Source organism: Budorcas taxicolor, chromosome 14 (assembly GCF_023091745.1).
Source record: "Budorcas taxicolor isolate Tak-1 chromosome 14, Takin1.1, whole genome shotgun sequence".
Lineage (NCBI taxonomy): Eukaryota > Metazoa > Chordata > Mammalia > Artiodactyla > Bovidae > Budorcas > Budorcas taxicolor.
Window position 1 is genome coordinate 94486920 of NC_068923.1, and position 24512 is coordinate 94511431.

At 42.0% G+C, this 24512-nt stretch overlaps 1 protein-coding gene across 1 annotated transcript in view; it reads left to right on the forward strand.

The window, feature by feature from the left end:
* COL14A1 (collagen type XIV alpha 1 chain) overlaps positions 1–24512 on the forward strand; it is a 226611-nt gene that overhangs the window by 31780 nt on the left and 170319 nt on the right. Inside the window, exons 6-7 of the mRNA XM_052651718.1 lie at positions 21910–22062; positions 23036–23155. Of these exons, the coding sequence (XP_052507678.1) occupies positions 21910–22062; positions 23036–23155 (273 nt within the window). The remainder of the gene's footprint in view (positions 1–21909; positions 22063–23035; positions 23156–24512) is intronic.

The window sequence follows — 24512 nt, forward strand, 5'->3', positions numbered from 1 at the left end:
AAATCAGTGTTTATTATTTCAATATGTGTCTTTATCATTTTATTACATAAATATATGAATCCTGAAACCATATTTTAACCATGCATTTATATTTTAAATTTTGTATACATGTAATCAAAATATACTTTTGCAACTTACTTTTTTTCTCCACAGAATATTAGATTTTTTTTTGAGTTATCCATATGTTGACTTATATAGAGGCAATTTATTCATCTCTGTTATATAGAACTCCATTGTATAAATATAACCCAATATATTTAACTCTTATATCTTGGTGTCCCCAATATTTCGCTATTACAAAATTGATGTTGAAATTGTTACTCGTCGCCTTTTTCACACGTGGTGGAATCTCTCTCGAATATGCACCTGGGTTTTGAATATTCAGTTATGTGTGCATGTCTCCATCTTGTTCGTCTGTCTGTGGTGTCTTTTTATCTTATGTTTTTATAGGTACTAGTTGCTTCTTTCCTTATTATATTTCTCTCTTACCACTTCCGGAATTGAAAGCTTATCTCATTAATCTTCTATATTTCTCCTTTTTATTGTGTGCATTTTAAGACTACAGATATCCAGGCACTGCTTCAGCTGTATCACGTGGACTTTGATATGTAGTATTATTTTTATATAGCTCATGTTACATAATTTCTGATTTCTGCTAGACTTTCTATTTTGATTCAGAGGTTTTTTATAAATATTTAATTTCTAAACATATGGAGTTATTTTAAAAAGATAATGTATTTGCTATTGGTATCTAACGATTGCGTTGTGGTAGGAATTTTTTAAAAAATTTGTTCAGACTTTTTTTTTATTGTTTAAATGTGCTGTTTTCTTTTCTTTTCTCTCTCTCTGTTTCTTTCTTTTTAACCGTTCCCTGTATTCTTGAGAATACATTCTCAATGTATTCTTGAGTTTTTTTTTTTAAACTTTCCCTATATTCTTCAGAATCAGTTCAGTTCAGTTCAGTCGTTCAGTTGTGTCCGACTCTTTGCGACCCCATGAATCACAGCACACCAGGCCTCCCTGTCCATCACCAACTCCTGGAGTTCACTCAAACTCACATCCATTGAGTCAGTGATGCCATCCAGCCATCTCACCCTGTTGTCCCCTTCTCCTCCTGCCCCTAATCCCTCCCAGCATCAGGGTCTTTTCCAATGAGTCAACTGTTCACATTGTTTGCATGAGGTGGCCAAAGTACTGTAGTTTCAGCTTTAGCATCATTCCTTCCAAAGAATACATCGTGTATCCTTGAGAAAAATTTTAATCTCTGCGTCAGAGAGGTTTGTCCATTTCTCTTTGTAAATTCTGGCAGTTTTGCTTTATATTAGGGTCTAGATTCATGACGAGTTGTTATATTTTCCTAGTGAATAATTTTTTTAAAAAAACAATATTCTTTATTCTTCGTAATTCAATATTTTCTGATAGTGATATCAACTTATTTTGTTTAGTAGTGACATGACTTAGTAGTTCTGTATACTTTAACTCTCACCCTATTTGTATCCTAAGGTTCAAGGTAAGTAAATCTTTTAAAGAGTATTTAATTGGATTTAAAAAATCATCTCTCACAATCTTTGTATTTTAATTGGTACCCACAGTCCACTTACATTTTGGATTTGCCGTTTATTTTATACACTTTGCTACATTTTTCCTTGCATGCCTTACTTAATTAGAATTGATCAGCTTAAAGAAAAATACATTTCGCCTTTACTGAACTAGCTGATATTTAATCCTTTTATATTTTTGTATGATTATAATTAAATTTTTAGCATTCATACAGCCAAAATCTATAACTAATGAATATATTTACCATTCCCTAACCAGTCCGTTTTTATAGTACTTTAACTTTAATTCTCTACCTTGTATATTTTACATAATTATAATAAATATGTTAATTTCAACATTTTTTGCCTTATAAAGGTATTATAACAATCATAATTTTAATGGTCTTAATCTGTCCGGCACCCGCGTTTATAAATTTCTTGGCTTGTTATTCCGTCCTGTATCTCAGGCTTTCTCTATGTGGTCAGTTTCCTTTAGAGAAGACCTGTGGGAATAAATTTAATTTTATTCACACAAAAATATCTTCGGCCCGCACCCAATTTCGCAGGCCTGGCTGGGTGCCAGTCTGAGAGTGGTTTCTGGTCCTTTAGAAGATGCCTCACTGTCTTTGGCTCTGGTTCATGACAAGCCTATCGATAGTCTCAGTGTTCAGGTGATCTCTTTTCTCTACGGACGCTTTTCAGCCTTTCTGCTCTTTGTCTGTGGAGTTTGGTTGTTTTATTACAGGAAGTCTAGTTGTAGATTTATTTGTGCTTCCATAATCTGGATTTATAACTTTCACGAATTCTGGAAATTTCTCAACATTTAGTTCTTCCAATATTCTTTTTCTTATTATCGATTTCTTTCTCTGTTCTCTCTTTGTCTCTCTATTCAGATTATGCTCATCACAGATAGTCTCTCATGATAATCTATGTCCCTTAACTTTCATATATCCTACCTCTCTGATTTTATCAGTGTCGTTTTGGGTAAATGTCATTTTGGGTAATTTCCTTTGTCTTTCTAATAGAATACTCATTCTCTTCTTCTCTCTTTAAAATCTGCTTTTTAGCTTGTCCTTTTTAATGAGTAAATTTTTTTCTAGAAATTATATTTGATTCTTTAAAAATCGTGCTAGAAATTTATATGGTACTTTGTTCCATTTTAGTTTTTTTTTAAATTATTCTGATGTCTTAATCATGTTTATTTCACATTCTGAAGCAAATAATTACGGGATGAGTTTTACGTTTCCTTTCTTTACTGGTTTCCATTCGTGGTGCTTTTCTTCTTGTTTAATGCATCACGTGGTCATCTGTGGGGCTTCTTCGCAGCATGGTTTAGGAGCCTGCACCTCCAGAGAGGCGCTCTTGGTTGCTACCCAATTGGAACCCTTTAATGTTAATTTCTTTGGGGGCGCTCTGGGCTTGTCAGTGGTTACAAGTTCTTATGGCACTGGGTAAACAGTGTTTTTCCTTATTACCATTTTATGCACTTGTTTGAACATCCGTTGATGATTCTTGCCCGAGTCAGTACCCACTGTAATGTCTCTGAAATGATAATCTTTGTGACTTCACCGTTTAGTCTGCATTTATTAGGTGGCATTCTACTGTAGGGGAGATCTTTCCCTTCTTCTGTATTTATTTATTTATGTAATTTTATGAATTTTTATTGCATGTGATGGATTGTAACCCAGTACTATCATGTGTTTTGATGCTCAGATTATTCCAGAACTGCTTGGTGGGAGCTACTTCAATCTCCTATGCCCTTTTTCTCTTTCGGCCATACTGCACAGGACGTGGGGTCTTCATTCCCTGAATAGGGACTGAGCCCATACCCCATGCTAGAAGCTTGGAGTCTTAGCCACTGCACCTCCCGGGAAGTCCCTCCCCTGCCCTTTTAATATCACCCCTTACTCTCTAAGCTTTTCCTACTTTCTGGCACAGACTTTGCATTCCAGGCTCCTCTTACAGTTTTTCTGCCCTGCTCTGAAAGCAACAACTTCTTCAAGGAGTTCTAGTTTCCTTTTATGGAGAACGGTATTTAGACACCAAGATGTGGGCACTAAGTGCGCTTATGCCTCTGGGTTGTCATTGCTTCTAGGCCCTGTTTGCTGAGAGTACACACACACACACACACACACACACACACACACACCATTGTCTATCTATCATCTCTTATTGTACCTTGTATCTGTCTTATATCCACACCACGGGGTTCATTCTAGTATTTCTCTTCCCTTATTCATAACTTCCCTTTCAAGAGTGTTGGATAACATGGCTCCTAAAATCTTAAATGCACCTACTTATATGCTCAGTCATAAAAACAGTTTCAGAATTGCTAATCTAAACACACAGCAAAAAATTCTATGAACTGGAATCCAGTATTTGCCTTTAGTGTGGGGTATATAATAAAATGCCTGTGTCCAAAAGGATCTTCTGTTAGTTCTTTTTGTCCCTCTTCACTGTGGTTTCGCTGTTCATTTTTGATGCAGTTGGGTTAATTTGTGAGCACATAAAACATTAATGTGGCTCCAAAAGTTTAAAAATGTACAAAAGCATAACACTCTAAAGAGGTATGACTTCCCCCGTTTCTTTCACCAGCTTTACTCAGCCCCTTTAAATAACCAAACTCATTAATTTCTGAATTATCTTCCTTGCATTTTTTTGAAAAAAAATTCTAAGTATTTTTATGGGGGGTGTTATGTGTAAGTTCTCAGCCGAGTTGTGGCTTAGCATTCTTTGTCAGGCAGTGTTTAAAGAATGGCAATCAAAGTGAAATCTGTTTTCCATCTGTGGATTAGAGTTTGATCCCAGAATTTAGCTCTAGCTAGATGCTTGATGCAAGTGAAAGAGGAGAGTGAAAAAGTTAGCTTAAAGTTCAACATTCAGCAAACGAAGATCATGGCATCTGGTCTCATCACTTCATGGGAAATAGATGGGGAAACAGTGGAAACAGTGGCTGACTTTATATTTTTGGGCTCCAAAATCACCGCAGATGATAACTGCAACCATGAAATTAAAAGACGCTTACTCCTTGGAAGGAAAGTTATGACCAACCTAGATAGCATATTCAAAAGCAGAGACATTACTTTGCCAAGAAAGGTCCGTCTAGCCAAGGCTATGGTTTTTCCTGTGGTCATGTATGGATGTGAGAGTTGGACTGTGAAGAAGGCTGAGCGCTGAAGAATTGATGCGTTTGAACTGTGGTGTTGGAGAAGACTCTTGAGAGTCCCTTGGACTGCAAGGAGATCCAACCAGTCCATTCTAGAGGAGATCAGCCCTGGGATTTCTTTGGAAGGAATGATGCTGAAGCTGAAGCTCCAGTACTTTGGCCACCTCATGCGAAGAGTTGACTCATTGGAAAAGACTCTGATGCTGGGAGGGATTGGGGGCAGGAGAAGGGGATGACCGAGGATGAGATGGCTGGATGACATCACAGACTCGATGGACGTGAGTCTGAGTGAACTCCGGGAGCTGGTGATGGACAGGGAGGCCTGGTGTGCTATGATTCATGGGGTCGCAAAGAGTCAGACACAACTGAGTGACTGAACTGAACTGAGATATTCCTAAAATGTCTTAAGTTCTCCATTCTTTTTCCTGATGCACCTCCCTCTTGCTTTTCTAAAATCTAGGACTGAGTGAAATGAATTGAACACAGGGAAACAGTGTAAAGAGAGTAATGTTTAATATGCGTTCTGATAAATCCTCACGAACACCTGCAGTTCGTTTCCTTTAGCCACTAAGCGCATCCATGGGGAGGCCTTTCCTGAGGCCCCGCCCGTGTCAGTAGGAGCGCTTTCACCATATCTATTGCGATGATGACCACCTGGGCTAGGGCAACAACTTTCAGGGGTTTTGTAGACAAAAGCAGGCTTCCTCTTTTAGTTCCCATGAGGTGTATGCCTGGGTAGTGAGGATTCTGATGGCACTGGTAATCTGAGAAAGCTGTCTTAAGTAAGTTGTACACAATGGTGAGAACCCAGGCCAGAGTCAGGACTCCCAGGAGGTGGTGAGGCTGAGTGTTAATGGAGCCCACTGGAGATTTTAGAAAGGCCTTCCTCCCCCAAGCCTTAACTGCATGGGCTGTACTCTCATCTGTTGTTCAGCTGTTAAGTCATGTCCGACTCTTTGCGACCCCATGGACTGGATTGTACCAGGCTCCTCTGTCTTCCACTCTCTCCCCAAGCTTACTCAAATTCATGTCCACCGAGTTGGTAATGCTGTCTAACCGTCTCATCCTTTGTCGTCCCCTTCTCCTCCTGCCTTCAATCTTTCCCAGCATCAGGGTCTTTTCAGATGAGTCAGTTCTTCACATCAGGTGGTCAAAGTACTGAAGTTTCAGCTTCAGCATCAGTCCTTCCAAAGAATATTCAGGATTGATCTCCTTCAGAATGGACTGGTTGGATCTCCTTGCAGGCCAAGGGACTCTCAAGAGTCCTCTCCAACACCACAGTTCAAAAGCATCGATTCTTCGGTGCTCAGCTTTCTTTATGGTCCAGCTTTTACTTCTACACATGACTACTGGGAAAACCATAGCTTTAACTATAGGGACTTTTGTCAGCAAAGTAATGTCTCTGTTGTGACATGTATATATATATATATGAGTCTCATATATGTGGTTCCTACTTCTCATCACCTCACAGTTGGTCTTTTCCCCTATCTGAACACGAACGCTCCTACTTAACATTAAATGAGTTAATATGAATAGTATTTCAAACATAGTGCTAATAGTTATTTTCTATTAATGTCAGAATGTATAGTTTCCATAAATTAATACCATCCAAGACCCCCTCTTTTGTGTTAGTGATTTAACAGTAAAGGTATGGAAGAGATTTGGGGGCTCCCCCCTGGTGCTGAACATTGAGAGAAACAGTGGGATTGATTGGTGATCGTGGTGGGCAGGATTCTACCCTCATGAAGCGCAGAGTCTGGCCTGGACTCAGGGTGTGCCTGTGTACCCTGTGCCTTCTCTCGTGGACCAGCTACACGTAGTTACGGTTGAGCACAGCAGAGCATGTGATTACTCTCAACGTGCATTTTCACTTACTGGAATTGCTTACTTTCTATAATACGTTTATGATTCTTGGCTTGCAGCTAAGATATCAGTTTGAAAGTTTTCTAGTTTTTCCAGTAACATCATGGGCCTTAAATCTGCTAAACGCAGCACTTTGAGTTTCGTTTGACCAGGTGGAAGTGGTGGAGGTTTAACGTGGGTGAAGCAGGGGTCAGAAGACTAGCTAACGCAGGGGAGGGTGGGTGTGTTTCGCAGGTTAATGCTGGCAGGAGCTTGGCTTTTAAAGAGAAGGGGGAGGGGGTTGAGTTGGCGCATAAGCTGGACTTTGGGGCTCGGTCGTGGGCTGGGACCCACGCAGGTTAGGGTCTAGCAGGACGCCTGGCCCCTAGAGTGCGCTCCGTCATGCTCCCCTCCTCTCCGTCATGCTCCCCTCCTCTCCGTCATGCTCCCCTCCTCTCCGTCATGCTCCCCTCCTCTCCGTCATGCTCCCCCTCCTCTCCGTCATGCTCCCCCTCCTCTCTGTCGTCCTCATCCTCTCCTTGCTCATTCTCCTCCCTCTCTTCCTCATCGTTCTCATACAGTTGTTGCCTAGACAGTTGACCAGTGTACCAGAAACTCTAGGGTGAGCTAGAAAGGCTCTGCTCACAAGCAGAAGTTTTGGAAGCCCCTCTGTCTGGCTTGTGCCCCGAGGGGGCAGATGTTCCCTTGAGAATTTATCGCCGTGGGTCTGAACATGTAGACGAGGTATTTGCATTACACTCTCACCTGTTCCGGGATTCAAGAAGTTAATTCTAAACTTGCTCAAAGCTGGTATGAGTAGAGTGCCTGGCAGAAGGAAGCACAGAGTCATGTTTGAGACGCACATGTCAGTTCCAGTTCTAACAATTACCACAGATCAAGCTGTGCCCGAAAGAGTTTATATTCCAAAAGTTAGAAACACTGACGTTACACCATGAGTGTGGGTCAGAAGACAGATGCGGTGGACCCAGAATCCTGTGGTTTTCAGTTGTGAAATGATTGCAGCAACGCTGTAAACAGCAGCGTTATTGAAGTCATAGAAACGGTCAAGAGAGAGATGGGAGACCGTGAAGACAGAGTAAGTGAGCTTCGAAAGGGGACTGAACAGAGCGTGAAGCACTCTGAACAGCACAGACGGCAAGCTGGCCACTCCTGGGGTCATGGGCCGACGATGAGCTGCAAAGGGGCTTCCTCGGTGGCCCAGCGGTTAAGGGTCTGCCTTACAATGTGGGGGACACGGGTTTGAGCCCTGGTCTGGGACGCTCCGCATGCCCCAGAGCAGCTAGGCCAGAGTGCTGCAACCGCTGAACCGGAGTGGACGATCAGAATTTTTTGTGGCACGCGGCAAAAAAAAGATCCTGCAGGCCGAAACTAAAACCCAATACAGCTACATAAATAAATAGATATTTTTAAAAGGTAAGGTTTAAGAGACAAAAATAGAAAGAAGCTGAAATAAAAAGATTGTTGAAGCCATTTCTAACTGATGGTGATCTGGTTGTGGGTACTTGTCTGTTCTTCGATTCTTCGGCATATTAAATAAAGCCAGTGTCTTCAATAATTGGACTTCCCTGGTGGCTCAGCAGTAAAGAATCCGCCTTCAGTGCAGGAGACCCAAGTTCCACCCTCGGGTGAGGAGGGTCCCCTGGAGGAGGAAATGGCTACCCACTCCTGCCTGGAGAATCCCATGGACAGAGGCGCCTAGGGGGCTGCAGTCCATGGGATCGCAGAGTCGACTGAGTGGCTGACACTTTGACTTCAGACAACCTTCGGCTGAGAAACCCCTCTCAGCTTCAGTGTCCTCATTAGAAAAATGATCATGCTAGCTATAATGAGCATACAGACTTGGGAAGATTAAATGCTATCAGCTTTATAATGTACCTGGAACATAGCAGATACTGGACAAAGGTCAGCTTTTGAACCACCTTGTCCGCTTATTTTTTTTCTAATGTCTTCTTTTCAAAGAGAAAATATTAGCATACAGAATACATCAGAGTGTCTGACATTGCCAGTAAGTATTTGTTGAATATTTGGATCTGGCTTGTTTTACAATCAAGGAGAGAGGTTCACAGTCCCTTGGAGAAGATTAAGGAAGACTGTTTTCATGAAAAGAATGTTTCTATCATAAAAAAGCAGAAAGCAGATTTCTTTTTTTTTTTTGCTTTGCTGTGAAGCATTATAATTCATGTTCTTAGGAACTCAAAAAAGCATAAAACAGAATCAGTCATTCAGAAAATAATCATTGAATACCTGCCAAGGACATTACACCTGTGCCTAAAACTGAAAGGTTTCCCTGAGGGCGAGGGGCTGGGGTTCTAACAAGAGCGCTCCTGTCTGCCCCAAGTTCCCTTATGCCCAACCAGTCTTTTTTCAGATTTATTTTTAATTCAACCACTCTTGACATTTTTAAAGGATTTTTGATGACTTTTCTGTTGTCTTCCAGCAAATTTTATCGTTCTTAACCTGTGAATTGTCCAGTGGTAAAATATATATTTTATATATATATATATGCTGGGAAGACTCTTGAGAGTCCCTTGCACTGCAAGGAGATCCAAGCAGTCCATCCTAAAGTGAATCAGTCCTGAATATTCATTGGAAGGACTGAAGCCGAAACTCCAATACTTTGTGCACCTGATGCAAAGAGCTGACTCATTGGAAAAGACCCTGATGCTGGGAAAGATGGAAGGTGGGAGAAGGGGACGGCAGAGGATGAGACGGCTGGATGGCATCACCGACAAAGGGTTGGACACGGCTTAGCAACTGAACAACGGCAGGATATTTTGTAGCTCTTCCTTAAATGCCCCTTAAATGCACCTTCCTTAAAACCTTAAATGCAGGCTTTCAGATGTCCTCGTTTGTAAAAGAGCTTGTAACACATCGTGCGTTGGCTCAGGTATTCGACAGCTGTGAGCACCGTTACAGGCTTTGGCAGAGGCCTATCCCGTACCAGTGCTTGGGCTTGTCTGACTGATACCTTCCTTCTTGTCTGAGAATTTTCTATTAAATATCTCGTTTCTATACCTGCAGGGCTGATGGTGTCAAAGCAGGTGTTTCAGCCTGAGACATTGTGAAATGTCAGGGTCTGTTATTGGTGAATTGGAATAACAGGGGTGAGTGAGTTATTGCCTGTTCTCAGAAAATAACCTTGAACAACTAAAGTAAATAAAGCTAAATCACGTGATATTATATACAGAGCTGAAAACGCTTAGTGAATGTACACCCGTTCCTGAATAGGTTTTGTATTTAAATAGAAGTGATCAGAGAAAATAGCCTCTCTTGGGTCAGCATTAAAATTCGAAAGTCAGGAAATAACCAGATGAGTCATCATACAAATAAAATTTGAGAACCGATTTTATCTGAAAGTATTTTAGAAGGATCATAAATGTTTTTGAAGGAAATGAAACCTCTTTTAGGTGTCTTGCGGTAGGGAGAGCTTGGAGAGGCTAGATAGGGAGAAATAGCAGGGGTGCAGAGGGTAAGTCAGTCAGAGGTCTCAGAGACGAGGATGATGCTGGGGAGAGAAGGCTCCTGGTGCTGGGATGAGGTGAGGAACCAGCATGGACGGGTTGAGCGGAGCTGACCTACGGAGAGCCCCGTGAACAGCTCAGGCTTAGTTTGGTAGATAGGGAAGGAAAGAAATTACCTTAAAATTTGGAGTTGGAGGGTAACTTTGAGATCCATGTAGTTCAGGACAGGGAAGGCTCTCCAGCGGTGCGGTTGAGGGTTGACCGGCACCCACCGTCACGGACAGAGCTCTCCCTGTTTCTGAAGCTGTGATCTGCGAAAGCCTCGACTATTAGAAAGTTCCTTCGTGGGCTTCGCTGGTGGCGCAGTGGTGAAGAATCTGCCTGTCAGTGCAGGAGACACGGGTTCGGTCCCTGAGCCAGGAAGATCCCACATGCCTTGGAGGAGCCCGCGGGCCGCAGCTCCTGAAACCGGGCACCCCCAGCCCTTGCTCGGCGACAAGAAGCCCCGCCCCCGCGGCTGGAGAACGGCCGGAGCGGCAGGAAGACCCGGCCACAAATAAAATTTTTAAAAAGGGAAGTTCTTTCATGAGTTGGACTCTGTCTTCTTGTGGGCATTTAGGACACTCCTAGCCCCCCTCTGCATGACAGCCCTTCAGATATTTGAAGACAGCCCCTTCCAGTCTGCGAGCGGGGGAGAGATGTGGTACGCGTGGTATTGGCAGGATTGTCAGTTGCTGTTAAGATGCAGAGATCTGAGTGACAGCCGAAGTGTCCGCTTGCTGTGGGTGGGGGATGGGGCTTCACTCGCCTGCAAGTCGTCGCGGCGTGATGCTCCCCGGCTGGCACGCAGGACAAGCAAGCATGGCCGTGACCTCGAGCTGTCTCTGAAGGCACAGCTTAGCCACCTTCCCCTCCCGCCTCGCATCCTTTCTCCCCTCCTTTCTCTCTTCCTTCCCTTCCTTCTCTCCCTCCCTCCCTCCGTCCCTCTTTCCCCACCCCTCCTCCCTGTTATTTCGTTCTTCCTCTGTTTCAAATACTTCTCTTCTGTCATAGGAGTTGAGTAGCACAACAGCTAAGTCTCTCAGGCTTTGGAGTCAGTCCTAGATTGGATTCCAGCTTTTTTATCTGCTCCACATGTGATGAAAGGCAAGTTATTTACCCTTTCTAGTTACTTAACCTTTCTTTTTCAATGCGGTGAAAAGAAACACCTGTCTTGTAGGATTAATATCAGGCTTAAATGGAAAAGACATATGCAAGTCACCTGAGGAAAGCAGTCACTCAGTGGAAGGGCTTTTTATTATTGGAAAAAAAAAAAAGGAAGCCGTGAAAAGCGTCTGCTGCAATCAGCCAGTCGATCAAAAACTATAAGTGTTAGGGCTCTCCAGAGCAGCAGGGCCAGTGGGATGTCTCTAAGCACAGAAAGCGATTCATCATGAGGAGTTGGTTCACACGCTTGCGGAGTCTGCGGAGTCCTCAGATCTGCAGTCCGCAAGCTGGAGGCCCAGGAGGAATTGGTTCACACGCTTGTGGAGTCTGAGCAGCCTTCAGATCTGCGGTCTGCAAGCTGGAGGCCCAGGAGAGCTACTGCTGTCAGTTCCCCCCTGAGACCTTGCAGGCTCGAGACCCAGGAAAGGCTCGTGTCAGCTTTGAGCCTGATGTTCCAATCAAGGCAGTCAGAAGAGGCTCCTTTCTGTTCTGTTCAGCTCTTTAATCAACTGCACAAGGACCAGCTACCTTTGGGAAGGCAATCCACTTTACTCAGTCTGTGGATTCAAACATTCATCTCATCCAGAAACACCCTCCCTAACAATCTCCGGATAATATTTGATCCAATGTCTGGGCACCCCATGGACCCGTCAAGTTGACACATAAAATTCACCATCACACTTGTGTATTTCTAGGAAATAAGTTCTGCAAAGAGAAATAAAACAGAATAAGGAAAGAGGGTGATGGGGAGTGCTGGTTTAGATAGGGGAGTCATCTGTCACAGGTGCTTTGAAAGGTTTGTCTCCAGTAAGACTGGGCTAAATGAGCACCTAGCTCACTCTGATTAATGTCAACTCTGAACGCAATTGAAATGAACCCTCGTTCCTCTTCCAGTAGATGGACAGCTTACAACGTTAATATGACAGGTAACCAGTGGCCACTCATTTGCGTTATATGAGGCCATCTTCTATGTTGCTGGTAGCCTAGTGTGATGGAAGAGGCATTGACTAGACCCGGGGTCTCGTCCTGGCTTTTCCATTGTAACCACTGAGCTATCCACTTGTCTCTCTGAACTTCAGTTTCATTTTCTGAAAATTAAACACCCTCATGGCTCCCGACTAGAATGCGGTGAGAATCAGAATATGCCAATGTACTGAAATCTCTCTCTGAACCACAAAGCTCTTAGCAAATATAAAATGCTGTCAGTTCAGTCAGTCATGTCCAACTCTTTGCAGCCCCATGGACTGCAGCACGCCAGGCCTCCCTGTCCATCACCAACTCCCAGAGCTTACTCAAGCTCATGTCCGTTGAGTCGTTGATGCCATCCACTCTGTCATCCCCTTCTCCTGCCTTCAGTCTTTCCCAGCATCAGGGTCTTTTCCAGTGAGTCAGTTCTTCACATCAGGTGGCCAAAGTATTGGGGTTTCAGCTTCAGCATCAGTCCTTCCAATGAGTATTCTGGACTGATTTCCTTTAGGATGGACTGGTTGGATCTCCTTGCAGGCCAAGGGACTCTCAAGAGTCTTCTCCAACACCACAGTTCAAAAGCATCAATTCTTTGGCGCTCAGCCTTCTTCACAGTCCAACTCTCACATTCATGCATGACCACTGGAAAAACCATAGCCTTGACTAGACGGACCTTTGTTGACAAAGTAATGTCTCTGCTTTTGAATATGCTATCTAGGTTGGTCATAACTTTCCTTCCAAGGAGTAAGCGTCTTTTAATTTCATGGCTGCAGTCACCATCTGCAGTGATTTTGGAGCTCAAAAAAATAAAGTCTGACACTGTTTCCACTGTTTCCCTATCTATTTGCCATGAAGTGATGGCACCAGATGCCATGATCTTAGTTTTCTGAATGTTGAACTTTAAGCCAGGTTTTCACTCTCCTCTTTCACTTTCATCAAGAGTCTCTTTAGTTCTTCTTCACTTTCTGCCATAAGGGTGGTGTCATCTGCGTATCTGAGGTTATTGATATTTCTCCTGGCAATCTTGATTCCAGCTTGTGCTTCATCCAGTCCTGCATTTCTCATGATGTACTCTACAGATAAGTTAAATAGCAGGGTGACAATATACAGCCTTGATGTACTCCTTTTCCTATTTGGAACCAGTCTGTTGTTCCATATCCAGTTCTAACTGTTGCTTCCTGACCTGCATATAGATTTCTCAAGAGGCAGGTCAGGTGGTCTGGTATTCCCATCTCTCTCAGAAGTTTCCACAGTTTATTGTGATCCACACAGTCAAAGGCTTTGGCATAGTCAATAAAAGCAAAAGTAGATGTTTTTCTGGAACTCTCTTGCTTTTTCGATGATCCAGTGGATGTTGGCAATTTGATCTCTGGTTCCTCTGCCTTTACTAAATCCAGCTTGAACATCTGGAAGTTCATGGTTCATGGTTGCTGAAGCCTGGCTTGGAGAATTTTGAGCATTACTTTACTAGCGTGTGAGATGAGTGCAGTTGTGCAATAGTTTGAACATTCTTTGGCCTTGACTTTTGTTGGGATTGGAATGAAAACTGACCTTTTCCAGTCCTGTGGCCGCTGCTGAGTTTTCCAAATTCACTGGTATATTGAGAGCAGCACTTTCACAGCATCATCTTTCAGGATTTGAAACAGCTCAACTGGAATTCCATCACCTCCACTAGCTTTGTTCATAGTGATGCTTCCTAAGGCCCCCTTGACTTCACATTCCAGGATGCCAGGCTTAGGTGAGTGATCACACCATCGTGATTATCTGGGTCATGAAGATCTTTTTTGTGTAGTTCTTCTGTGTATTCTTGCCACCTTTTCTTAATATCTTCTGCTTCTGTTAGGTCCATACCATTTCTGTCCTTTATCGAGCCCATTTTTGCATGAAATCTTCCCTTGTTATCTCTAATTCTGTCGAAGAGATCTCTAGTCTTTCCCTTTCTATTGTTTTCCTCTATTTCTTTGCACTAATCACTGAGGAAGGCTTTCTTATCTTTCCTTGCTAGTCTTTGGAACTCTGCATTCAGATGCTTATATCTTTCCTTTTCTCCTTTACTTTTCACTTCTCTTCTCTTCACAGCTCTTTGTAAGCCCTCCTCAAACAGCAATTTTGCCTTTTTGCATTTCTTTCTCTTGGGGATGGTCTTGATCCCTATCTCCTGTACAATGTCACGAACCTCCATCCATAGTTCATCAGGCACTCTGTCTATCAGATCTAGTCCCTTAAATCAATTCCTTACTTCTTTATAATCGTAAGGGATTTAGGTCATACCTGAATGGTCTAGTGGTTTTCCGTACTTTCCCTCAATTTAAGTTTGAATTTGGCAATAAGGATCTCATGATCTGAGCCACAGTCAGCTCCCTGTCTTGATTTTGCTGACCATGTAGAGCTTCTCCATCTTTGGCTGCAAAGAATATAATCAGTCTGATTTCGGTGTTGACCATCTGGTGATGTCCATGTGTAGAGTCTTCTCTTATGTTGTTGGAAGAGGGTGTTTGCTATGACTAGTGTGTTCTCTTGGCAAAACTCTGTTAAAATGCTGTTAACTCTTAAAAAAAAACAAACTAACTTCAAGTCAGTCTTGGAAGCAACTCTTGATTTGGAAACTTGAGTTCAATCTTACTGGAGATTTATGTGAAAAAGTTCTGTGTGACCACAGTTTTCCGTCAGATGTCTTGGTTAATGAATGGCTTAGCCAGATATTTTACTAGTGGCATCAAGAAAAATGATTGGGAGGCACTAAACGAATCAGACCAGTCATGGTGAAAATGATCATGAGATTTTCTAAGTGCATACTACGCTAATGTGACTAAAAACAGCTCCTGCTCCCCTTTCTTTTAGCTTTACCTCTGGCATCGGAAAATATTAATATCAAGGAAGACAAGCAAGCATGCTGCAGTCACCCTGATCTCTGAATAACCACAGGCTGGTTTTCCAGTGTGGTAGTTCGTCAGGGCAAGAGGAAAGACGGCATTTAAGTGAGCCATCGTGGCCTGCTTTTCTAGTGCTCTACTGTGTGTATGAATTATGTGAAAAGAGGAATTCTTTTTAACAAGACAATTCAGCATGGTTTACATTTATTAGTGTACTATGTGCCAAGACGTCAGCCAAACAAATGCCATAAAAATATAAGGCACAAATCCCTCACTTCTCAGGGAGTTCAGTGTAGTCAGAGAGATAGAAATGGAAACAATTATAATAGCCTGGCGTTCTGAGTACAATAAACCATGTGTACTAATGCAGAGGACGTCAAGAGGAGGAGGTAACGAATCCCATCTGAGGACGGCTGCAACAGCTTCTTGGAGTGGATGAAGTGGAACCTGGGTTTTAAAGGATGAATAGGAGTTTACCTGGCAGGAAAAAGCTGCTTCTGTTAATTCTCCCCTTTCAATTTTAAAGAGTTGGTGAATACCCTTCTCCATAAAATCATGGTAAATATTTCTATATGAGCCATAGCTGGATCTTTAATTTTATGTCATTAGAGCAAAAGGAACACTCTAAAAAGAAATGGTTAAATTTGGTAATTTCATACCATTCTAACTAAAGTAACACTTCCACCCCCCCCATTCCACTACTCTGTACGTCATTCTGCTTATTTCTATAAAGCTCTTAAAAATATGGAATTATTTTGTTCTATTAGTCTGTTTTCTCTCACCAAGAATTTAAACTGCTGGAAGGTAGGAATTTAATTGTATTCCTGGTTGCTCAGAATAGGGTTTGGGATATAGTCAATATTAAATAAATACATTTTAAATAAATAAATGTATTTCATACAGGAAATTAGTTAATATGAAATTAGTGTACATAGGTTTTGTGTAGACTGATTTAATACTAATTCAGACTCCCTGAATTAACTTGTATTCTCAACATCAAGTTTTCTGGCGATGTCAGTAACACAGTACTATTGGTGTAAAATTATTGTGAAAGGGACACTTTTTATGTGGGCTACTTAAGTGCTCATTGGAAAAGACTCTGGTGCTGGGAGGGCTTGGGGGCAGAAGGAGAAGGGGACGACAGAGGATGAGATGGCTGGATGGCACCACGGACTCGATGGACGTGAGTCTGAGTGAACTCCGGGCATTGGTGATGGACAGGGAGGCCTGGCGTGCTGCGATTCATGGGGTCGCAAAGAGTCGGACACGACTGAGCAACTGAACTGAACTGAGTGCTAAGTGCATTCATTTGGGAGAGAAGAAAGTTCTGGACAGTGACGCTTGCAAGTGGCACATGCTAACTATGGCCGCAGCAGGGGCACGTGGTGTGGGGACACAGGTTCGTGTTAGAGACTGTCCCCTGCTTTCTAAACTGATGTGATGGGCACACTGCTGAAGTCGGGGTGGTGGTGGTGGTGGTTTAGTAGCCAAGTTGTGTCCAACTCTTGTGACTCCACGGACCACAGCCTGTCTGCCTCCTCTGTCCCTGGGATTCTCCAGGCAAGGGTATTGGCGGGGGTTGCCATTTCCTCCTCTAGGGATCTTCCCAACCAAGGGATTGAACCTGGGTCTCCTGTGTTGCAGGCAGATTCTTTACCGTTTGAGCCACTGGGATTCCTGTATTGCCTGGGTTCAGAGCAGCGCTTCGCCTCTGCCCTGGCTGGTACTCTGGGCAAATCACACAGCCCATGTCTCTCCTGCTTTCCAGCCGCAAATGGGATTGGTAATAGCGACGCATGGCTCGTAGAGCTGTTGTGGGGACTGAGCAAGTGAGCATCGAGGGCTCACGGCAGACGTCACTTCCGGGTACAGAACCGTTAGCTTCTTCCGGCCTCATCAGGCACCTCCGGCAGGTGTTGAACATAGTGGGAATTGTTTCTTCTGAGTCAAACGGTGACATCCAAGGCATTGTTTTCATTTGTGATGTAGCCCTTGTAGCTCAGTCAGTAAAGAATCTGCCTGCAACACAGGAGACCCAGGTTCGATTTCTGGGTCAGGAAGATCCCCTGGTGGAGGGCATGGCAACCCACTCCAGTAGTCTTCCCTGGAGAATCTCACGGACAGAGGAGCCTGGCGGGCTACAGTCCACCAGCTCGCAAGAGTCAGACATGATTTAGTGACGAACTCACCAAGCGCCACCACCAGCCCGTATATTGGGTACTTTTCTTCAGTTGTGATCAGCTGTCTACCTTTTTTTGGTACTGTCTGTATTTTCAGAATTGCATTTTAGCTAAAGTTCACATTAAGCCGAGAACTGAATTAAAATACAGTTCATTTCCTCTGCTCCTTTGCTTTAATTTTAAATACAGTATGGAAGGTAAGGAGAGTTCATTCTTATTTAAAATGATAAATTGGACTAATTTCCGTTTGGGGCCATCGTGAATCACTTGCCGTGAGCATTCGTGCAGTTATTTGTGTGTGCGTTAGGTTTCACTGCTCTGGAATCAGTATCCTTGAGTGTAATCGCCGGGTTGCATGGAAATTTCACGTACACGATTCTGTCTTTATTCCTGGCCGCTCTGGGTCGGTCTTGCTCTGCGTGGCTTTCTCTCGCTGCAGGGAGCAGGGGCTCCTCTCGGGGCCTGCGGGCCTCCCTTGCCCGGGCTCCTCTCCGGGCCCGCGGGCCTCCCTTGCTGGGCCTCCCCTTGCCAGGGCTCCTCTCGGGTCCGCGGGCCTCCCTTGCCGGGGCTCCTCTGGTTTCCGAGCGCAGGCCTCGGGCCGCTGGCTTCAGCAGCTCTGGCGCACGAGCTTAGCTGCCCTACAGCGTGTGGAATCTTCCCAGACCGGGAATTGAACCCGTGTCTCCTGTAATGGCAGGCATCCTCTTAACCACTGGACCGCCAGGGAATTTCTATGCATACTTTTAAAAGAAACTGCCAGACTGTTTTCTGAGTGGTTATGCCATTTTATAGTCCCAAGAGCAATGTGTGAGTGGGACCATTTCTCTACCTACTTGCCAGCATTTGTTGTTATCACTGTGTTTTGTTTTAGCCATTTGGACAGGTGTGTATAGTGAAGTTTATTGTGATTTCAATCTGTATTTACCTGAGAGTCAATGATGTCGAACACCTTTTCATGTGCTTATTTGCCATCTGAACAAGGTATACAGATGGCATATCTTTGATGAAATATTTGTTCACATTTTACCCATTTGCTAATTGGATTGTTTGGTTTTATTTACTAGCGAGTTTTGCGGTTTCTTTATATAGTCTAGATACTAATCCTTTGTTGAATGTGTGGTTTACAGACATCCTACCTATAGCTTGTCTGTTCATCTTCACATGAGCTTTCACACAGCAAAATATTTTATATTGATGGAGTCCAGTTGGTCAAATTTTCTTTTTATGTGTTGTACTTTTGGTATTAATGCTAAGAAACTCTTCTTTGAGCCATACATTCCAACAACTTTGTCCTAATATTTTACTAAAAGCTTATGATTTCACTTTTTTACCTCTAAATTGATGATCTACTTTGAATTAATTTTGGTACAAAGTATAGAGTTTAGGTCAAGTTTTCTTTTTCTTTCTTTCGTGTGCATATTGATTGTTCCAACACCATCTGTTGAAGTACTTTTGAATGTTGGTGTAAAATCACTGTATGATTTTTAAATCACATTTAGGTTTAAAATCATATTGTTCAGCATATTTGTATGGGTCTGATTTTGGCTTTTCTCTTTTTCACTTATGTATGTGTCTATCTCTCTGAGATACCCGCGAGTTAAATATAGTAAGCAGTCTTAATGTCTGGTAAAATGATTCTTTCCACATAATTCTTCATCAAGAGTCTTAACTATTCTAGGGTCTGTGCCTTCTTATGTAAATTTTAGAATAAGCTTGTCTATGTCTTAAAAAACACCTTTCCTGGAATTTTGATAGGAATGGCATTAAACCTATTGATCAGTCTGGGGTGGCTGGCATCTCTGCCGTGTCAGTCTTCCTGCCCGTGAATACGGTAGACCTCTCCACTCACTGACATCTTCTTCGCCTTCTATCAGTAGTGTGCCTTTCACCACACAGGTCTTGCACATGTTGTAAGTATATCCCTAAATATTTCATTATCTTTCGAGTAATTATAAACAGTATTAAATTTATTATTTTTGCATCTGAGTGTACACAAATTGTACCTCATTGTGATCTTGATTTTTTTTATTACCGTGATCACCAGTGTAGTTAAACATTTTCTTTTTTCACTTATTAACCTTATGTATATATCTCCCATTCTCTTATGTATCTACTCATTTTTTAATGTATTCTTCATGTGGATTCTTTTTCAGTTTTTTATATTGCACATATCTTTTCCCAGTTGTAGCTTATCTTTTTATATTATTCAAGGTGTTTTTTGATGAACAGCTTACAAATTTTAATATCATTAGATATGTCAATCTTCTAATTTCTATTCAATTGATTTTATATCTTATTTTGAGATATCTAGAATTTTTATCTCCAAGTCAAAATAACTTGAATGAGCTAAATTAACAGAGCACTTTTATTGGAAACAATTTTAAAATGGAAAACACCAGTATTAATAGTCCTCTTCCAAATAAGCAGAGAAACTGCTTAAATTTCTCTAAGACCCTATCTACAATGTACCCAAACAATTAATTTTTTTTTTTTTTTAGTTAAAAAGAAAAATAAGATCTCCAATAATTTTGGAATAAAAAGAAAACTACTTTTCATTTCAGGAAAGTTTCCCCATAAAAGGTGAGGGGCATAGATTCTTAAAGCTTAAGACTTTAATTTTCTCTGATTATTTCCAGAACACAAACTAATTTCTATCTCATGACTTCTTACATTGTTCTGTTTTAGAATATTTCAGTGTGGTACAGAGGACTGACTCTTAAGTTAGTAGTGATTTTGTATTTGGCTATTAAAGAAGAGAGATTTGGTGCTCAAAACTGTAATTTATAAACTTTGGGTTGAGCTGTATTGTTTAGCTTACATAATCAGCATCTGAGTATTTCCTTGGCAAATACATGTTTTCCTCATCTGGTAAAAGGATCTAGGTATTCCACGAAAATGGAAAAAAAAAAAAACAAACCCACAAGATCCTTTTACTAACTGTGGCCTGTAGATAGAGAGCTCCGTGTGAAGCTGCTCACCCTAACCATAATGGCAACTGTTTGCCCCCCAGGAAAAAACATACTCAGTTTATTCATGAAGACTTCTTTATTTTGTTTTTCATTACATATATTATATTTTAATTTTTGTCTTATTGTCATTTTAATATTTCAAAATGTTGACATGGACATACACACACATATACACTCACACAAAATATTCGTGATCTCCAGTCCTAACATGAAAAATCAGCAAAATAAAAGACATTACTTTGCCAACAAAGGTCTGTCTAGTCAAGGCTATGGTTTTTCCTGTGGTCATGTATAGATGTGAGAGCTGGACTGTGAAGAAAGCTGAGCGCCGAAGAATTGATGCTTTTGAACTGTGGTGTTGGAGAAGACTCTTGAGAGTCCCTTAAACTGCAAGGAGATCCAACCAGTCCATTCTAAAGGAGATCAGTCCTGGGTGTTCTTTGGAAGGACTGATGCTAAAGCTGAAACTCCAGTACTTTGGCCACCTCATGCGAAGAGTTGACTCATTGGCAAAGACCCTAATGCTGGGAGGGATTGGGGGCAGCAGGAAAAGGGGATGACAGAGGATGAGATGGCTGGATGGCATCACCAACTCGATGGACATGAGTTTGAGTGAACTCTGGGAGTTGGTGATGGACATGGAGGCCTGGCATGCTGCAGTCCATGGGGTTGCAAAGAGTTGGACACGACTGAGCGACTGAACTGAAGCCGTTCTTTGGGAAACACAAACTACAGTACAGAGCAAAGCTTCTAAAGATACTGACAGCATTGTGACATTTTTAAGGATTCTTAAACACATTAAGAATATTCTAGTATTTTCACTTTGTAAGCGGTGGTTTTCACCTCATCCAGCGCAGACTTACCTTATATCACACAACCGCCATCTTTGTTGCAAAGACTTTTGCTTGCCCTTTGCATCTTGCCCTCAGTCTCTTGGGCTTAGACTTACCCTAAGGGCAAAGCTCAGGGTGCTACCAGTCCAGCCATTGGGCATCCTTTTCTCAGTCCGTATTCTGAAGCTTGATTTAAGTAAATGAAGTACTGAAATGAATTCTAGGGATAAAATCTTATAGTCACATGGATACAATATGTAAAAGGATTTGAACTGGGAGAAATTCTTGAGCTCTTCCAACTTTCTTCTTCCACAAACCCTTCCTATTTTAGCACAAGTCTGCGTGTCTTTCTGAGATTAAATGGCCCTGACTTTTCCTTGAATCCAGGAAGCCCATGTTTTTTTCTCTTATCGCTTCCTCTCGGTCAGACTTATCAGAGCAGGATAGCCACGCTCTGCTTCCTGGCCGCCTTCCCATCCCTGCTGACCCTCCTGCATGGGTGTTGCTGAGATCTTTCCTGGAAAGAATCTGCACACTAAAACCCAAAGCTGGATGCTCTTGCACAGACAGTGCTTTTTCAAATATGCAGAAGGCTCGAGTTGCCAGTGTGCTGTGAACCCGCCAGTGTTTGCTAACTATTTCCAGAACATTGGCTTGGTTGCCAGGTATTACCATATTTTTTTTCTCCCCTGGTGAAAATGCATTTAAAAGACGGGTCATAAAAATATGGTTGCTTTAATCGGAACTTTATTGTATTCTTAGCACCAAGTTGCCTGAAAGACATTAAAATAGACTCATTCTTTTAAAAGTTCCAACAGTAACACGGGTGCTTTTTGGTCTATACTTTGCAGAAGTGAAATTTTTCTGTCAAACACCGGCTATTGCTGATATTGTAATCCTGGTTGATGGTTCATGGAGTATTGGAAGATTCAACTTCAGACTGGTTCGATCTTTTTTGGAAAACCTGGTTACAGCATTCGACGTGGGCTCTGAGAAGACACGAATTGGTGCATCTTTTTTTTTTTTAATGAACAGCATCGGCTCCTAGTGTGAAACTACCAGGAAGCTTCTTAAGAAATTTCAAAGATTCTCTACCAGAGGTTTTTCAGAATTTTAGGTTTAACTATAGGAATGTTCCCAAAAGGGCAAGTTTGCATCAGTAAATATTTATTTCTACTAATTTTTGCTGTGACAATGTCACTCAATTAGTTATTGAACATATTTTAATTTTTCTGGAAAGCCAAAATCTTCTCTAACAATAATAATTATTTTATTATTAATAATAATTTTAAATAATTTAAAGGTTACTATTGGTTTAAGAATTCATCAGGTAAAATTTTCTTTTTATTTAAAAAGCAATTGAATCAAGTGAAATGTTTAATCAACAATTGGAGAAAGTTTTATTGTGTGAGATAACTTTTGCCAAATTCTTGCTGTGATAACAAAAAAGTTGTAAATCTTTGAGAAATATATCCACTTTATTATATAAGGTCTCCTAGTCTCACTTCTAAATAGCCCTTAAGGAAACTCTTTTCTTTGGGAATAAAAACAAAATACAAACACTATAGTGTATACAGAAGTCAAAATATAATGTCACACATGAAGCTTGTATGAGGTTGTATAAGCTGGTATCAATATTACCTCAATTAAAAAAATTAAATACATCTAGATCTTTCATCTACAAACACGATCAGACTTTTAAAGAATGCTAAGTACCTGATTGGATGCCTACTTCTAGATGTCTGGAAAATGTATACATTCCATCAGCCTCCAGGTATGTTATAAAATCTTTAAATTGAGGTCAGGAACTCACTTTGAAATTTCTCAGGGAGGCAGAGGAAAAAAATGTTGCAAAACTTAGCCACCCCACCCCTCCTCAAAAAATACTGGGCCCCTCAACACTCTAGTCTCCCGAATGGTCCACTGGACCTTGAAGTAACCCATCACTGCTGGGTGGGCTTTCTCGTCTTTCTTTTCCAGGTCTGGCGCAGTATAGTGGTGACCCCAGAATAGAGTGGCACTTGAATGCCTTTAACACAAAAGACGAGGTGATCGAAGCTGTCCGAAACCTACCATACAAGGGAGGAAATACGCTGACGGGTATGTTTTTGTTCAGTCCACATTTCTGGCAGCGTGTCTTGCCAAAGAAGTTTTATTACTTCGTTTTGTCACTGCGTATGTCTTAGCATAGTATTTTAAAGCAAGCTGGCCTTTCAAGGTTTTCGATGGCTCTTTTCTCTAACTCACGTTAGAAGTTACCTGCAGAAACCTCACCCCTTCTGCTCCACAAATGTAATGTCCCAGGAAGGGCTCGGTTGAGCTGGAAGAGCACCCAGCAGCGCTTGACGCTGCCAGCCTTAGTAGCTGTCTTAACCCTTTTCAATTCATTTTCCTTCTTTCTTTTACCCGTTTTCTCCTCCAGTCACCCTGTCAATTAAATAAAAATAAATTCCTACCTAATTTTTCAAGGAAAATAATTTCTTTGCCCTTACTCTGCAATCAATAGTTATCATGAAAATATTTATGGAGCTTTGGCTCACCAGCTTTTTTGATAAATGAGTATAGTCAGCCCTTAGCATCTGCAGCTTTGACTAACCAGGGATCAGACATGTATGGGAAAAAAATTCCAGAAAGTTCCTAAAAGCAGACCTTGAATGTGTCACATGCTAGTAACTATTTGCATAGCATTTCTATTGTATTAGTTATTATAAGTAATCTACAGATGGCTCAGAGTGAATGACGTAGGTTACATGCAGATACTACGCCATTTTACGAAAGGGACCTGGGCATCTGTGGGTTTGGGTGTTGTGGGGGGGTCCTAGAACCAACCCTTCTGTGGATACCAAGGAATAACTGTAATGTAAGAGCATTTATATTGCAGTTATCCACGGCCCAACTCCAAAGGCTTGGCTCGTGGCTCAGCTGGTCAAGAATCCGCCCGCAGTGCAGGAGACCCGGGTTCGATCCCTGGGTTGTGAAGATCCCCTAGAGGAGGGATAAGGCTACTCACTCCAATATTCTGGCCTGGAGAATTCCATGGACTGTAGAGTCCATGGGGTCACAAAGAGTCGGACACAACTGAGCCGCTTTCACTTTCAACCCCAAAGCATCATCACAGGTTTTAACCCTTCATGCTATTTTCTTCTATAGACCCACAATGTGGATGGTCAGTTTAAACAATAGAGACACTGTCGTTGAATTTTAAATAAGCCACTGAAATCCTGATCATTACTTTACCGGTCTGAGGTGTAGTCTAGCAAGTTTTTTGTTAATACAACAAAACTGTATTAAGCACGAATCGCATGACATTACTCAGCGTTTCTTACTTTTGAGGGGTGAAGAATGTCACACTCAGAAGCCAGGAGTCCAGTTGCCACTTTAGATCTCCCCTTCTGCCCCCATAAAGCAGAGAATCTGTCGTTTCTTTAGATCACCATGAACAAAATGGAAAGTGGAG